This window comes from Gossypium arboreum, chromosome 6 (genome assembly GCF_025698485.1).
Source record: "Gossypium arboreum isolate Shixiya-1 chromosome 6, ASM2569848v2, whole genome shotgun sequence".
In the NCBI taxonomy this organism is placed as follows: domain Eukaryota; kingdom Viridiplantae; phylum Streptophyta; class Magnoliopsida; order Malvales; family Malvaceae; genus Gossypium; species Gossypium arboreum.
In genome coordinates, this window is record NC_069075.1 from 135,251,952 (window position 1) to 135,269,414 (window position 17,463).

The 17,463-nt window shown below is 32.5% G+C and overlaps 2 protein-coding genes across 6 annotated transcripts; one reads left to right on the forward strand and one right to left on the reverse strand.

Annotated features, from left to right (window-relative positions):
* Positions 1 to 163: 163 nt before the first annotated feature.
* On the reverse strand, positions 164 to 9,456 carry LOC108485537 (psbP domain-containing protein 5, chloroplastic). Of its 2 annotated transcripts, none has more exons than XM_017789388.2 (11): positions 9,306 to 9,456; positions 9,026 to 9,216; positions 8,227 to 8,335; positions 2,999 to 3,048; positions 2,764 to 2,831; positions 2,576 to 2,674; positions 1,683 to 1,742; positions 1,500 to 1,559; positions 1,352 to 1,406; positions 687 to 736; positions 164 to 442 (listed from the first exon to the last, which is right to left on the reverse strand). In XM_017789388.2, exons 1-11 carry the CDS (start codon positions 9,356 to 9,358, stop codon positions 344 to 346), a joined length of 894 nt encoding a protein of 297 aa, XP_017644877.1. In that variant the 5' UTR covers positions 9,359 to 9,456; the 3' UTR covers positions 164 to 343. The 2 variants fall into 2 exon arrangements, with proteins under 2 accessions (XP_017644877.1, XP_017644878.1); XM_017789389.2 differs by having other exon boundaries at positions 9,026 to 9,123; positions 9,306 to 9,442.
* Positions 9,457 to 14,189: 4,733 nt separating this feature from the next.
* LOC108484206 (polyadenylate-binding protein-interacting protein 5) lies at positions 14,190 to 17,019 on the forward strand. Of its 4 annotated transcripts, none has more exons than XM_017787911.2 (4): positions 14,190 to 14,425; positions 15,210 to 15,659; positions 15,768 to 15,854; positions 16,592 to 16,729. In XM_017787911.2, the coding sequence occupies exons 2-3, from the start codon at positions 15,222 to 15,224 to the stop codon at positions 15,837 to 15,839; spliced, it is 510 nt and encodes a 169-aa protein (XP_017643400.1). In that variant the 5' UTR covers positions 14,190 to 14,425; positions 15,210 to 15,221; the 3' UTR covers positions 15,840 to 15,854; positions 16,592 to 16,729. The 4 variants fall into 4 exon arrangements, with proteins under 4 accessions (XP_017643400.1, XP_052885883.1, XP_017643399.1 ...); XM_053029923.1 differs by having other exon boundaries at positions 14,195 to 14,425; positions 15,228 to 15,659; XM_017787910.2 differs by lacking the exon at positions 15,768 to 15,854 and having other exon boundaries at positions 14,231 to 14,425; positions 15,228 to 15,659; positions 16,592 to 17,019.
* The last annotated feature ends 444 nt before the right edge of the window (positions 17,020 to 17,463 follow it).

A 17,463-nucleotide genomic window follows, 5' to 3' on the forward strand; every position in this document is an offset into this window, starting at 1 on the left:
GAAAGAGTGAGTAAATAAGGGGGTATAAAAGAGAAGGCAGATTAGTGCAATTCTTTACTATTATATAAGCAATCTAAAGAATTATACAGAAAATACATTATACATGTAAATATACTCGTTTCCTAACTTTTTTTTTTCTAGTCCACATTGGAAACATACGAAATTCTTGATTAACGTTGCTTCATTCAATTCAATTTTTCAATGTGGTTGGCAGTAAGGGGGAAAAAGTTATGATAACAGAGTGTTGAAACCCTTTAAAATTTACACTTGTTATCAACATCGTGGACCCAAGACAAGAAAAAAAAAATCAATCGAAACAAAAGGAAAAAGAAAAAGAGGGCCGTCACCAAAATCTCCATGGATCCTTGTATGGAGGAACGTAATTATCTGTGGGAGGGAGAAGGCGAAAGGATGCAACAGTCTGTTCCAATAAGGGACCCATCTGTATTATGCAAGTTTCACTAAGTAAGTAATTCACGCATTATTCTGAATACATATATGTATATAGACACACACATATAATCATCCCTTTTCCTTGAATTGGATAAAAACTACCTTGACCACAGATACTTTTATTCTTCCATTCTTCTGTCCTATTAGAAATAGTTTACTAATGTTCATTTTTGTATGTGTGTGTGTGTGTGTGTGTGTGTGTGTGAGAGAGAGAGAGAGAGAGAGAGAGAGACCTTAGTCCACTCCATGCTAAGAGTTGAAGCACTTAGAGAGTACAGATAGCCTGCAATAGACATTTGCATGGTTGAATGATAACAGAAGAAGATGATATGCAGAAGCCCCACAAACAGAAACATAAGCCGAATATGCCATAAAGTACCCAGAAGAGACTATGTCAAGCCTCAAGCATTGACTACAAAACTGTAGTAGCAAAGGATATCTGTGCTTAAATGAACGAGGCATCTTTCTATATATATTTTTTCCAGATTTGACTTAGATGACTGTCAGTAATTCACTTTTGAAATTACAAACATCACCATTCCCACACATTCTTATTTATTTGGATAAAATAGTTATTTAATTATAATTTAAAAAACTTGTGTAAAATTGTTTGTAACTATTTTGATGAGTTCCAAGCTGTCATGCAAGCGATTTCCTTTTTTTCCCCCTCTTTACCATGTTGGAAACATTGGCAGATAAGTTATGCGCATAAAATATTTTGTTAACTGGTTCCTAAAATCTTAGATCTTCAGGACTCTACCAAGGAAGTTTCAAATTTGTTTTCAGAACTTGGCAAGAAATTAGATGACAAACTGGGTTGCAAAGATTTTAATAGCTTCACTAATACAACTACACCTTTGGAAAATGAGGAACAAAGGTAGAAATTTTATGATCCTACCTTCTCGTTCAGCTGTTGAAGCAACATAATGTCGGTACAGGTTTGCTTCTTGAGCCTGCAAATATCCATTAAACGCATCAACACTCCACAAAAAGGAAGGTTGACAGATCTTTGCATTGATGATAACTGTCGAAAAGGGAACACTTACTGATTTTGTCGGTGATTTGCGAACAAGGTACTCATAGTACCAATATAGCTCGCCATCAATCTGGGAAAGAGGTAAGGATTATACAAGCCACTTTGACTCCAAAGCTTTTAGATGTATATCAATTATATTAAAATAACCGAGAGAAATGGTGCTACAAATTAAAGCAAGGTCTTTAAAGCTTACTTCACTAGCATGCGCATCAAGAACTGAACTCTCACTCATCCGCTGACTCGAGGTGACACGCTACCAAAAGATGTAGAATGTCAAATGATAAACAACTTGATGTAGTTTTCGGCAATTAAATCCAAGATCCTTTCTAGGGAGCAGTATTTATTTATTTGTTCATTCATTTAAATGGTCAAACAGTAGAGATATTTTATAAATTAAAAAATATATATGAGAAGAAAAGTAGAAAACTAATTTGCATGGTTCAGACTCCATGAGAGTAACACAATTTAAACTGTAGTTTAACGTCAAAAAATGTTCAAAAACATGCACCTTGAAGACATGCATTTTATTTAGGTTAAAATATGCTCAAAATCCCTGCACCTTTTGTACATTTAGAATTTAGTCCCCCTAATTTTATTTCTAGGAATTTAGTCTCTCTACTTTCTGAATTTAAAAGTGCAATTTCAATTGTTAACGCCATTAAATTTTTTGTTAAATTCCGGTATATTACAACTTCATTTTTTTTTTTGTTACATGGTTACCTAGTGAATTTTTTTTTTTTATTTCAAAATCTCACACCAGCGAATGTAACAGAAAATTTTAGCTGGAGTGGATGACGGGACCTGAATTATGAAGTATGAAAAGTAGAGGGCCTAAATTCTTGAAAATAAAAGTAAAGGGATTAAATTCCAAATGTGTGAAGAGTACAGAGACTTGGAGTATATTTTAACATTTTATTAACATCTACGCAACTTTTTAGGTGGCTTATAGTTTCTACTGCAATTTTCAGTTTCAGGAAGATTTCAGTCTTAATTGAGCATTTGGGACAAATTTTCAGGTGAATGAACCGAAGTTAGAAAATGTGAGTTATCTATCATACACATGAACAAGAAGAAGTCGTGAATTACCAGTGCAGACTTGTCAGACAATACAGAATCAGCAACATCTTTTGCTGCCCATGTCTTCTTATCCTTTGACTTTAAAAACTGAACATTCGGTGGACCTATCTGAATCAAAGGATGAAATAAAATTTATAAAACATTGGACAGCAAACAAATAGGGATACATTCAGAAAGATGCAGTTCTATAAAATTACCGAAACAGAAATGATGAGATTATCAACAATGTCCACACGTTCAGACACAATGCGTAGGCGTGCATCAGCTGCATTATATGTAAAATCTTGTTAGTATATCATATATTTTGTGTCCAATATCTAATTGTGTTTTGGAAATATTGCAACAAAACTTGGAATTCTGAGTAGTACTGATTAAAATGCTATAGCACACAGAACTTTTCTTTTCCGAGTTGTGAGATTGAGTAAGACTTACGAGACAATGGTGCTGCAGATGAATAGCGTTCTGGCTTTCTAGATTCCACCCTTCAGAAAAAATGCAAAAAGAGTCATGTTCCTACACTTTGAGGTGAATTGGTTTACTCTTCCTTGAGTGAAATTGAAAGTGATATTACAGGTGTATCAGAATCTCATAGCGAAAGAACTATAAGATGCCTTTAAACAAAATACGTAATCTGAATCCTCCAAAGATATGTGTTACTGTGTGTGCCAATCATACGGCATAAACTGTAACAAGAGTCAATTCTCCACATATATTAGGGTCAATTGCTCCATAGAAGTAAACGAGGGAATTATTCAATAGGACCGGGAACGATGAGACAGAGTTGTTGAAATATGTATATATTTTAAATTTAATTAGGTAGATAAATCTTATTTGGATAGATAAGTTTTATTCATATTCTAGAAATATTTTTATTTTATCTTTTAGTAGTTTACTAGAATAAGGGAACTATTTTCTTTTTATGTTTTAGTAGTTTATTAGAATAAGGGAACTATTTTCCCAATTAGGATTAGGACTTTTTTTTCTCTATTTAAGTTCAATTCTTTAGTTAATAAGAGAAGTACAATTTTATTCAAAGCTCTCTTGAAATCTTTCATGGCATCTGAGCTAGGTTAAAATCTCTAGTAACATCATGGTTAAAACAGACCTTCTTTGGAGATAAGAGATTCAGCAATCAAACAGAGGAAAAAGTTCTACAGATTGAAACAACTACCGAGAGTACAATGACTCAAAGGACGAGGCGTCTCACCTTTCTTTTCAACGACATCTCACAAGTTGAATGGCAAGAATTATCTGAAATGGTCATGATCCGTAAAATTAGCAATTGATAGGTGCGGCAAGCTAGGTCATTTAAATGGAGAAGTTGAGCAACCACAGGTGGGCGATCCAAAGATGAGCAAGTGGAGGTCAGAAAATTCTATGGTAATTGCGTGGCTTATTAATTCCATGGAAGCTTCCATAGGTAAACCTTTTCTTTTTCTCCCAACTGCTAAAGATGTTTGGGACGACTGTGAAAGACACCTATTCATTTAGAAAACGCTTTCTGATTTTTGAGTTAAAATAAAACTGTGGAAAGCTAGGCAAGGGAAAAGAAGTTACTCTTTATTATAATGAGATGATGTCTCTTTGGCAAGAAGCTGGATCGGTGTTATAATGATGAATGGGAGTGTCCCGAGATGGTGTAAAAGCTATGAAAAAGAAGAGAATGAAAGAGCTTATTTGTTTCATTTGGTTTAAATAAAGAATTTGATGAAGTGAGATCTCGGATCCTAGGGAAAAACCGCTTCCAAAACTTCGTGAGATTTTTACGAGGTTAGAAGAGAGGAGACAAGGAGAAAAGTAATGTTAAAGCCGTGGTTTGAAGCTAATGATGATAATTCTGCTCTTGTAACTATTAAAAATAGTGATGATAGTGAAAAAAAGAAAAAACCTTGGTGCGATCATTGCAAAAAATATTGGCACACTCGTGAAACGTGTTGGAAGCTCCATGGGAAACCGACAAATGAAAGGAAAAAGAATGGCAATGGTCGTGGTTCACAATCAGGGGATAGCAGAGCTTTCCAAACAACTAATGGAAATTATGAGGGCCAAAGTTCTCTGGAAGGGTCTCCATTCACTAAGGAACAATTAGAGCATCTACACAAGTTTTTTCAATCACCACAATTTCGGATGAATTCTTCTATTCTTAACTCATCCAATAATCTTTCTTCCTCTTTTGCCCAATCAGGTACTGATTTTTCTATTTTTTTCAGTGTCAAGCCTTGTAAAACAAACACATGGATCGTTGATTCGAGCTAGTGATCACATGACTAGCGGTCATTTTCTTTTTCAACTTACACACCTTGCGCAGAAACAAAAAGATCAAAGTAACAGATGGGTCCTTCTCGGCAATAGCCGGAAAGGCAATTATAAAATTTCATCTTCCTTGGTTTTACATGATGTTTTACAAGTGCCAAATCTAGCTTGTAATCTCATATCGGTCGAAGAATTATCCCATCCTCAAATTGTCATGTTATATTTGACTCCTCTATGTGTAAGTTTCAGGACATGGTCTCGGGGAGGATGATTGGCAATGCTAAAGAATTTGGTGGAATTTACTTTCTTGAAGACGACCATATAAGTCAACCAACAACTACTTTATGTTTAAATTCTGTTTCTGATTTTGATAAGGTTATGATTTGGACATCCTAATTTTTATTATTTAAGATATTTGTTACCTAATCTATTTAAAAATAAAAGTCCTTCTTCATATCATTGTGAATTTTGTGAATTGGCTAAACATCATCGGTCATTCTTTCCACCTCAAAAATATAAAGTCTCCAAACCTTTTTCGTTAATTCATAGTGATGTTTGGGGACCTTCATGAGTCTCGACTTTTTCAGGAAAACATTGGTTTGTCACATTTATTGATGATCATACTCGACTTTGTTGGGTGTTTTTATTAAAAGATAAGTCCGAAGTTAAAAATGTGTTTCAGTCTTTTTATGCTATGGTTGAAAACACAATTTGGTGTGAAAATAGAAGTATTTCGAACTGACAATGGTGGGGAATTTTTTAGCGACCAATTAGGTATTTTCTTAACCAAACATGGAATAGTCCACCAAAGTTCTTGTACAAATACACCACAACAAAATGGGATTGCAGAAAGAAAAAACCAACATCTTTTGGAAGTAACTAGAGCCTTGATGTTCACTAGTCAAGAACCACGTTATCTTTGGGGCGAAGCCTTGTTAACAGCTACATATCTTATTAATAGAATGCCCAGTAAAATTCTAAATTATAGAACTCCTTTTAGTCTCTTTAAAGATAACTTTCCTAACTCTAAATTGATTCTGATTTATCCTCCGAGTTTTTGGGTGTAGTGTTTTGTTCATCTTCACAACCAAGGTAAACTAGATCTTAGAGCAAAAAAATGTGTCTTTGTTGGTTATGCTTCTAATAAAAAGGGTTACAAATATTATGATCCAATTGATAGGAAGATTATAGTTACCGTGGATGTCACATTTGTTGAAACAAAATCTTATTTTCGTTCTAATCTTCAGGGAGGGAATTATACTAAAGAAGATTCTATAATTGATCAAGAAGAGACTAGGAATATACAATATAGGGATTCTAACAATGGGGAAGGCGAATTTATAATTAACACAAAAATTAATGATGTTAATGTTAATGAAAAGGAGGATGAAGGTGTAGAGTCTGATCATGAAAATAAAGAACAAACAAAGGAGTTAATTGTTTACTCAAGAAGAAATCGAAATCAAGAAAGTGGAATCCACCAGATTCATCACCAAGAATCCGACCGCAAGATCTGTCAAAAGCCCGGTAAAGCTCATAATCCGACCAATGAATTTTCGATTTAGATATTCCAATTGCCAAAAGAAAAGGTGTTAGAAATATTGTCAAATATCCCATGTCTAACTTTGTATCCTATAAAGCCTTATCTTGACATTCTCAACCTTTGTTTCGTGTCTCGACATCTTGTCCAACTACCAAAAATGTGAAAGATGCTTTCTGAGGTTCTTGAGTAGAAGGAGGCTATTTTAGAGGAGATCGTGCTCTTGAAAAAACAGGTACATGGGAAACAATGGAATTACCTATAGGGAAAAAAACAGTAATGTAAATGGGTGTTCACAACCAAATTCAAACCAGATGGATCTTTAGATAGATACAAAGCCCGGTTGGTAGCAAAAGGGTACTCAAACATACGGGATAGATTATCTTGAAACATTTGCTCCAGTGGCCAAATTAAATTCGTCGAGTTCTTTTATCAATTGTTGTTAATCTTGATTGGTCTTTCTGACAACTAGATGTGAAGAATGCTTTCCTAAATGGAAAACTTGAAGAAGAAGTTTACATAGATCCTCCTCCGGGTTTTGAAGAAAATTTGGAACTCGAGTATGTAAACTCAAGAAATCTTTATCTGATGCAAGCGGTCTCCTCGAGCTTGGTTTGAACGATTCACTCAAGTTGTTAAAAACAAGGTTACTCATAAGGGCAAGTGATCACACAATGTTCTATCGACATTCACAAAAGGTAGAATATTTGTTATTATAGTTTATGTCGATGATATCATTCTTACGAGGAGATGATGTGGATGAAATAAGACGTCTCAAGGAGCATCTAGCATTGGAGTTTGAGATCAAAGACTTGGGTCCTTTGAAATACTTTCTTGTAATGGAAGTTGCTCGATCAAAGAAGGGTCTTGTGGTCTCTTAGAAAAAATATGTGATTGATCTTTTAAAAGAGGCTGGGATGAGTAGTTGCCGCCCAGCTGACACACCAATTGATCCAAATGTAAAATTTGAAAATAAAGAAGGTCGATTAGTTGATAAAGGGTAGTACCAAAGATTAGTTGGTAAGTTAATTTACTTATCACATACAAGGCCAGACATAGCTTTTGCAGTAAGCTTAGTGAGTCAATTTATGCACTCCCCAATGGAGGAACATGAAGAAGCAGTGTTTCGAATTCTAAGATACTTGAAGAGTTCAAGGAAATGGCTTATTCTTCAAGAAATCCGAACAAAGAGGAATTGAAGCTTATCTGATGCAGATTAGGCAGGCTCAATAATGCATGAAGATCTACATCGGATCTGTACATTTGTTTGGGAAACCTTGTGACTTGGCAAAGCAAAAAACAAACTGTTGTAGCAAGAAGTAGTCAGAGGTGAGTTTAGATCAATGGCTCAAGGAATTTGTGAAATGGTTTGGTTAAAAGAATTATGGAAGAGCTGAGAAACCAATAACTTCACCAATGAAGTTGTCTTGTGATAGCAAAGCGCCATTAGCATTGCTCACAACCCAGTCCAACATGACTGAACTAAACATGTTGAGATTGATAGACACTTTATCAAGGAAAATATTGAAGAAGGCCAAGTGTACATGCCGTTTGTTCCTTCAAAACAACAGATTGCTGACATACTCACCAAAGGACTCTCTAAGACAAGCTTTGATTTTCTTGTAAGCAAGTTGGGCATGATTGATATATATGCACCAACTTGAGGGAGGATGTTGAAATATGTATATATTTTAAATTTAATTAGGTAGATAAATCTTATTTGGATAGATAAGTTTTATTCATATTTTAGAAATATTTTTCAAGAGTGAACAACATGTTTTCTTTACAGATTTCTAAATTTATATATGATAATAATGAAAAAAGGCAGCAGGTCATGTCACGTGTAACTTTGATGCTGAAAACCTACCATTTAAAAAGGAACTTCTTAGATGGCAATTCCACTGGGTATGAATAGGTATAAGCATTTATTTCATCAACTAATGAAGTCATTCTTACATCTTCCGCAGCAAGACATCCTGCAATAAGCTTAACATGATACTTGGAAGAAAAAGGAAGAGAGTATGGATATAGAAATTATTGAAAAACTAGATAGCATGCATTCAAATGTTTCCTTCCAACAGAAGTGTTACAAAATCAGAAGAAGGTGAAGATTCAGTGGGAGATTGTTGAAGCCTCATAGTAGGAACAATAACAAAAGAAAAATTAGATCCCTTTATGATCCTCTAGATAAACATTACACAGAAGGATCCACTTAAATTTCTAGAAATAAAGGGTTCTTTCTTCGGTCAGAGAAGAAGGCTCTACCAAAAATCTAAAACATACAATTTGATCTTGGTGCAACTAGAAACTGCTTAAACTCAACCATGGGTAAGTTTAAATATCACAATTCTTTACACAAGCTCAAGCCATAACAGGGATGCCACACCTAATATTTTGTGAATTCAGCACTATAATGATTCTTTTGGGATATATAAAAGTCTTCATGGTTAACCAAATTAAAACGAAAGCAACATAAAATAAGTATAGCACATCATGTAAATTTTCCATCACTGATGATGGATGGGCATATAAGAAACAGCTTTTAAATAACTGGTCCCTTTTCTTCACTAAAAACCAACTAAGCTAAGCCATTGGTTCTTCATACCGTCATTTCATCATGCACAAGGTGAACTAGTGAAAGAGGCAACGAAGGTATAAACATGTACCTGAAGATGGAAAATGTGTGGAGAGCGAAGAAGAAAGAGCCAAGAGCAGCAAATCCCTTCTCCATAACACGTTTGGGGAAGTGGGTTTTGAAGCAACACTGCAACATAGTGTAGTTTTCTGATGAAATTTTGTACTGTAATTACTATAATTATGACTTAGCATTCCACTGCCATTACTACCCGGTTCATGCCTGAGAGAAAGCCCGGAAAAAAAAAAGAAACAAGTTGAGAAAAAAAAAGACAAAAAGTAAAGGGAGAGATAGAAAGAAGAAGAGAAAACCTGAAGGAAGGGAGGGTTGGGAGCAAAAGAAGAGAGGGAGAGAGAACCACCATTTTTACTCTCTCTACTCTTCTATTTTCTTTCTTAGCTTATTATACTTAGCTAAACTCATCCGCTTGGATTTCTTTTTTCAGATTTTCTTCACTTTTAAATGGGTAATGTTCGTCTACAACTCAACACCAAATCGGCTAAATCCAAGACACCAATAGTATATTGCCACGTAAAACATTTATTATCATTATTAGTCCTGAACTTAATAACTTTTATCAAAGTTGGCCCATTGACTCTCTTTTTTTTATCAAATAGATCTCTGAGATTGGTATCCATTGCACAAATTCGTCCTTATCTTTGTTTTTTAACAATGGGGTGACGTCCCCAAACATAAACATGACACGCGAGCAAAGGGAAACGACAAGTGTTTTCTTCTTTAGTTATTAAAAAATAAAAAATATAATTAAAATTTTAGATAATTACAAAATATAAATAATTCAAAAAGAAATAATAATAGATCAACAACCGGTCACCGTGATCAATACCCAATCAACGTGGATCAATTTTTGAATTTTATAAAAAATTTATTTTTCAATTAATGTTATTTTAAAAAAATTAAACTACTTTTGAATTTTGTTGAGTCTTTTGTAATTTTCTAAAATTTTAATTATATTTTTATTTCTTTGAATTGTCTATATTTTTCAATTTTTATAAGTTTTTAATTTTTTAAAATTTTTATAGATTTAAAATTTTTTAAATTTATATAAATGTTTCGAATTTTTCAACTTTTAAAAATTTTTAGAATAATTAAAGCTATGATACATGCCATTCCCTTGTTTGCCCACGTGTGGTGTCCATGTTAAGACACATTACCACATTGTTAAAAAAAAAAACAAATGGTGTTAACGGAAGGGACCAATTTGTGTAACTAATGTTAATTAATCTCAAAGACCAATTTGATCCAAAAAAATGTCTAGGAGCTAATTCAAGAAATTTTACCATGTTCAAGGGTTAATCTATATATTAGCAGTAGGAGGAGGAGGAGGAGGAAGAAAAGTAAATAGAAAATCTACAAGACAAAAACAAGCTAAGATTGGTTAGAACTTGTGTTTTGAAACATTTTATGATATTTAAGTATGTGTTTCAGTAAACTGAAGTAAGATTGAATATAATAAAAAAAGAAAAGTGAGAGGTCATACTTATAGTGAGAATAAAACTTGGTATTTATAAATTATTTTTGTTTTTTTTTTGTCCATGTGTGTTAACCAACTCTGTTGACCGATTAATGATTGGTTGATATGATGTCTCATATTTGTTAAAGATGTTATTAGCTCACACTTTATTAATGATTAATGTGATATTTCATATTTGTTAAAGATGTTAATAGCTCATGCAAAAGCTTCTATTTATTGTAAAGAGAAGAATCCAACTTTTTCATGTGGCCTCATTGATTTAGCAAATAGTCCCCATTTTTGTCTAAGATGGGTTATAAAATGACCTATGGAAGATTAAGATGAGAATAAAATATATTACTAAATAAGAAGATTGAGGATAAAAAGAGCGGTAGAAAAGTAGTTGGATCTCGTGAATGATTTGTGCTCAACCAATTAATTATATCGAAATATTTGTGGTAATTAAATTGTTATCGTATCTCATTAATGACTTTTGTTATACTAAACTCTCTGTCTAAGAGTATTTTTGTGGAAGCCAATTTGTTTGACAATATTATATTCTGTAGAGGATTTTTTTCTCAACCAAACTTTGTGTAGGAGAGCATTTTTTGTTGGGTGTCATAGTAACCCCTGCGATAGTTCTGCATGCTTTACCAAACTCTACAGTTAAGTTTGTGTTTTGGAGCGCTTAGGAGCAAAAGTTTAAACTGCTCGGTAGAACAAGATTGTGAGATAATAAAGGCAAAGCTATAGGAGTGATGCATGCACAAAGGCCTGGCCAAGTCAAAAACTTACTTGGAGAGCTTTGCCTTTTACTAGTTGTGGCTTGTTGAATTGTACAAAAGATGTCTTTCAAGATAAGTTGTTGCTAGTTTTTCTTAAATAATTGACCTAATTAAACTGGCCAAAAACTCTAAGGTAGGGATTCTTTTATAAACTCCTAAAACGACTTTCTTCAAGATTTTGGGTCTTCCACTACTAGTGAAGTCCTCCAAGCAAGCTTCAATTCTTCTTGGCAGCTTTGTAAACCCATGGACACATGATAGTACATATATAAATTTAACTGGCTTGAATTTGCTTGGACCTTGTCTTTGTAACCGATCTTCTTAAAAAAGAAAGTTTATCTTGACTTGGTAAGACCTTTGTGCGTGCATTAAAGAGGCTGCTAAGAAACCTTCATAACATATGTGGAGCAAAAAACAAAGAAAAGCAAAGGTTGAACCCGGAGTTTCAAGGAGCTTACAAGGAGTTGAAAGGACAAGAAGCTTAAGGCAGCAGGAAGCTGAAAACAACTAACATGTATGCACCTAAAAATGATATGGTGAAAAGCCACAGTTCAGTCGAAGCTGCAACAAGCCGTAAGAAGCATAGGTTACAGGGTGAGATTTGAAAAAAACAAAAAACAAAAAACTAACATATCATATGCACACACAAAAATAATCATGGCAAAAAACCATAGCCGTAAGAAGCTATAAGAAGCTACATAATGTATCTACAGGAAGCCACAAAGGCTACAATGTGAGAATTATAGAGTAGAGCTACATAGGTCGCTGAGTTGCATCCAAAAACAACAAAAAAGAGAATTGGAGCTCAAAATAAATGAAACCCACAATAATATAGGAGTTGTATTAAAAAACAACATGAAAGAGAGCCGAAACTCCATAGAAATGAAACTCGTAAACAACATGGGAGTTGCACCAAAGAACAAAAATGAAACCGCAAACATAAGAGAAGAAAACCCTAAAATAACATATGATAAGTAAAACTCAAAAACAAAAATGGCAGATATGTAACTGAGAAGACAAGTGTGGGGGTTTAAACTTGAACTTGAAATGAGGACTACATAACTAGGCTTACAGAATTTGGGCTGCAGAATCACCACTATGGAACCATGGCTACAAAATCAAGATTGTAGAATCAAGGCTGAAAAACCGAGACTGTAAAATCAGCAGAATCATGGTTGCAAATATATGGTTGTAGAATCTCAGTTCTACCATGTTTAAATTTAATTAAAAACAATATTTTAATTAAAAGTAAATTTTTTTATTAAATCAAATGATAATTCAACGTGTTAAGCATAATTGTTTTAGGTTAAATTATGGTTGCAATCCTTCTATTATGTTTAAATTGAAGGTTTGATATCTATACTTCAATTTGACATGATTTGATTCCATTACTTTTATAATATCATTAATTAGTCAAAATAATTTACACTCTTAATTATTTTTTATTAAAATGCTAATACCAATTTTTTTAAATATCCATTATACTTGTGTTAGAAAATATTTTTAAGAAAAATTCACATGGTCTTTTAGCAGTAATAATTAAGGATGTTAACTGTTTTGGTTAATTAATGGAATTGTAAAATAGATAATGAATTTATATCAAATAAATTTTATAGACTGAATTACTAAATGTGAGCATAATAGAAGGACCAAAATTGAAATTTAATATATTATGATGATTAAAAGAATAAAATAAAGGAACTAGATAATTCCCATGGAGAAAAGCCCTTGGGGCATTCCTTTCATGTAAAGTTAGAATGTGTTTCACATGACTCTCATTTTATATAATTTTATTTATTATGTAAAAATTGATATTTAATTTTATATTTTAATTTTTAACATAATTTAATTTTTATATTTTTATAATATTATTAATTAGTTCATAGTATTAATATTTAAATTAAATTGTTGATATGAATTTTTAAGAAGTATTATTTTAATAAAGAAATATTTTGACACCATAAATTGTAATAAATGTTTTTTTAAATCTGTCAATTATTGAAATCATTGTAAGACAATGGTAAATTTTCAATTTTAATGTCTCTATTATACTAACATTTGGTACTATTTCAATTAAAATGATAATTAAAAAATATTTCTAACATAAAAATAAAATCTATTTTGACATGATAAATTTGAATGAGTGTTTTTAAAAATATTGGCTTCAACATTTTAATCGAAAAAATTAAGGGTGTTAAATATTTGAATAATTTATGATATTACATGGCAAAACCAAATTATGTCAAACTAAAATATAGACACTAAATCCTAAATTTAAATATAGTAGAAGGATTGTAACCATAAATTGACTTAAAATAATCTATACCTAACACAATCATTTGCCATTTGATTTAATAAAAAGAATTGATATTCAGAAAAAAAAGTTTTAACTTTTATTTATTTAAATTAATATAAGTTATTATCTATTTACTCAAAGTGAAGTGGGGATAGAAAAAAATTGACAATGTTTTCATAAATAACATGGTATGATTTTAAAATTTTAATATAATTCATCGTCGCGGTGATTTTTGAAAAACGTATGAACTTTTTTTACAGTTTTTAAAATTAGATTAGTTGTTGAATCGATTAAATCATTTATTTTTAATTTGATCGGTTTGGTTCGATTAATTGCATAAATTATTAAAAATCATAAATTAAAAATAAAAATAAAAAAAGATTTAAAATCCAATTAATTCAATTTTTTAATTCAATCCAATCAGTCGGAGTCGGCTAGTGGATATCAATTGATCTAATCTTTTATTTCGAATCAATATTTCAATTGATCTAACTTGATATTATTCGATTTTGAAAATAGTGAGTTTTTCCCATTTTTGAAATTGATATAAGTTTAAAGGGTATTATTTAAATTATAAAAAAAAGAGTATTATTTACACCGGAGGATAAAATTTAAAAGTTGGTGGATAAGGATTTACCCGGTTCAAGCATATTCCAAGTGATGAATTTGTAATCCGAGCTGAGATTGAAGTTAGGTCTGTTTCCAAACTGGACGCGGACGTCACTGCTTGTCAAGTAGTCTCCTCTCCCCTCCTCGCTAAAAGGCATTTCATTATTGCTTTCCATTCTAATCGCCGATCTCTTCAATCTTTTTTTCTTCTTGCCCTTTTTTCTATTTCTTTCTTCAGACGATCTTCAATCTCTTCGAACATTTTAGGTAATTTATCTTTCGACTTACCTTCTCCTTTTCTTATCATATCATTACGGAATCTTTTTCCCCTTTTGCAGTATTTTTATCGATTTTTTTCTTTATTTCTCGTTCAAATTTTCTTCCTAATCTTTGATTTTTGATATTTTATCCCTTCTTTTTGGTTGATCTTCTCGAGATTTGAATTGGAAAACATAATCGAAGAACTAAAAGCTTACCCGAATTTTTGTTAGTAGTTGCTCTTTTGATATATATGCTTTTTTCCCATTTTATCTAGTGATTATTTATTGTTTAATCCTAAGAGTTTGATCAAAATGTTTTTGTTGGATTTTGCATTACAGAAAAGCTTTGATAGAAAAATTCATATGATCGAGCTGATTGAACGTGTGTATTTGTATTAAGAAGAGGCTTATCCATTGTAAATGTTTATTTTCAATAAATCTGATAATTGTTATGGTTAAAGTAATTTTGTTATTTGATGAGAAACAGTCATAACTCAGCATCTCGTAAGTAGAGTTCTTTTTAGTTGCTTGATGGATTTTAGGTGTTGCTTGTTTTCAATCTATAAAATGGTCGACTTGGTATCCATGTCTTATAATAAATCATACCCAAATTCAGTGTTTATTACAATTTACAAACAATCTACTCTTTTGGTTTTTAATTCTTTGGTGCTTTCGATGGTTGTTTCCTTTCATTTTACTACTTTGCTTATAGGTTGAACTCTTATTAAATTTTCCTCTTTGGGAAAATTAATGATTTACTTCATTCTAATAATGGTTGTCTAAATGAATAGTGTTCTTTGTCCATGAAGGCAATGAAGCCCGGAGTTTCTTCATTGAACCCATATGCAGCATCATACATACCTCTTGCCAAAAGGGAGGCCAGTGATAATGTGACAGCCAAAGATATTAAACACAGCAATGAGAATGCTTGGTTCAAACCTTCCTCACACTTTGCATATAACCCGCACAGTAGCAATGCTTCTCTTGGCTCTTCAGCCTATGGTACTGAAAAGCACCAGGTTGCAGAAGGTTCTGCAGTGAAAAGCCATCCTGCTCATGGTTCTTTGATGCACAATCCTGGTGAAATGACTGACAAGCAGATTGTGGATGAAGAATTTGACATGGATTTGGAGTATCTTCGCATGTCATTTCCTGGTCTGTCCAATGAGTCTCTTTTGGATGTCTACTTGGCAAATGATGGAGACTTTGAAGCCACTGTTGATATGCTGAACCAACTTGAGGTAAATTTGACCTTTGTTTATTTTATAATTATGAATATCATCGTGAGCCTGATATTGGTGGATTGCTTTCCTTCATTCCTTCTCATTGTGAGTTTTTCTTTTCTTAAGCCTTGGGAGGATGAATGTTTGAGCTCCCCTCCTGCTGTTCTATCATGCACATCTCCAAGTGTCCCGCTATGAACTGCTAATAGTGAAGTAATTGAATTCCAGCATAATTTTCTGATTTTTATTGTCTAATTACATATTTAACCTGATTTTATATTTTTGGCTTCGACTAATAATTGTCTGATCAAAGAGTTCGGGATCTTACTCCATTTTTGGCCCATTGTGGTGTAGCCACGGTTTTCTTCTTCATTACTTTTGTGCAACTTCTGATCTCATCATCATGTTTGGTGACTGAAGTGAAAGATCTTTTGGTTCCCGCTCTTTTCATGCTTTCATCTTATCTCATACATTCGTCATGTGATTGATTTTTCATATGGATTTTTGGTTCTTACCATAAGTAGTATGTCATTGTGTACTTGTTTTTATTCGCAATCATGTTACTGTTAGTTCAATATGTCCAAAGTGAGGATTCTATGTTAGGTTATTCTGTTAATAATTTCTGCTAATTGGGTAGATTAAGGATGCTGGTCTGGGCTTTTCCCTCATGCAGCAAACTTGGTTTTTGATCGTTGTATGACAAATTCTTTATGCAGTTTGTTCAGCTTATCAGTATTTCGCGTAGGGCTACACCACACTGAGCTAAATGTTTAATTTGTATATGACTTTCACTGAAAAATGTAAAAAAGAAGTTTTTGTTTCTGATGGTATACTTTGTTGGAAATAATTTCTGGAGTATATGTCATGTTGATTTTTTAATTAGTTGATAATTTTGCAAAATGTGTACTTAAAATTTCTCTTGGTATTCATGGGATTGTTGTCTTGTTCAGATGCACACTGTTGAGTCATCTGAAACTCTTCCCGACTCTTTGGATATTGGTGATGTCTCAGAATACGGGTGTTCAGCAACCTGTGTTGGTCTTAAACTGAAGAACATGGCGGGTGAAACCAGTGCTTCTTCATCAGGCGGTGCAGAATCTGCTGTTGCCTCATGATCGACTTCCTGAAAGGATATATTTCAGTGTTTGTGGTATAGATGTATACACAACAAGTAGGGGCTTTCTTAAAATCTGAGAAATATGGTAAATGCTATAACATTTGAAAGATTGTTTATGTTGTATAGTTGTATGTTGCTTGTCTTGCCTAAACTGATACTGCAGTTGTGAGCTTTAATTTGATTGATGGAAAAGCTCCTTTCTGCAGTTAACATGCAAAACATAGTTTTCAAGAATGAAAATGATTCTTCCCTGTTTCTTTATTGTTGTTTTGGTTTTACATGCATTGCGTTCATGGTGTTATAAATTTGTATAAAATCTGCCAATTGTCATGTGTGATTTGTTTGGTTATATTTCAATTCGTAAGTTTTCTTTACGAGTCAAGTCAGAGTTATGGATAAATTATAATATATTTTGTTTAAGTTATATTTTAATGTATAAATTAAAGACTAATTTGAAGCAATTTTTAATAAAAGATTAAAATAAACTTTAAATATTAGTATAGTGACTTTTGAAAAACTTAAATCCTTAAAAAAATAAAATATATTAAGCATTTAAATGCTGAAATTACTGCATCAACTAAATCAAGATTCAATATTTATTTTCCTGTTTAAACTCTAGAAACGATGGGAAATTGGGAATCCAGAAAAGAAAGTGTGAGAAAAGGTTAAAAGAAAGTAAAAATATCATGGAAGTCCTTTTAAAGG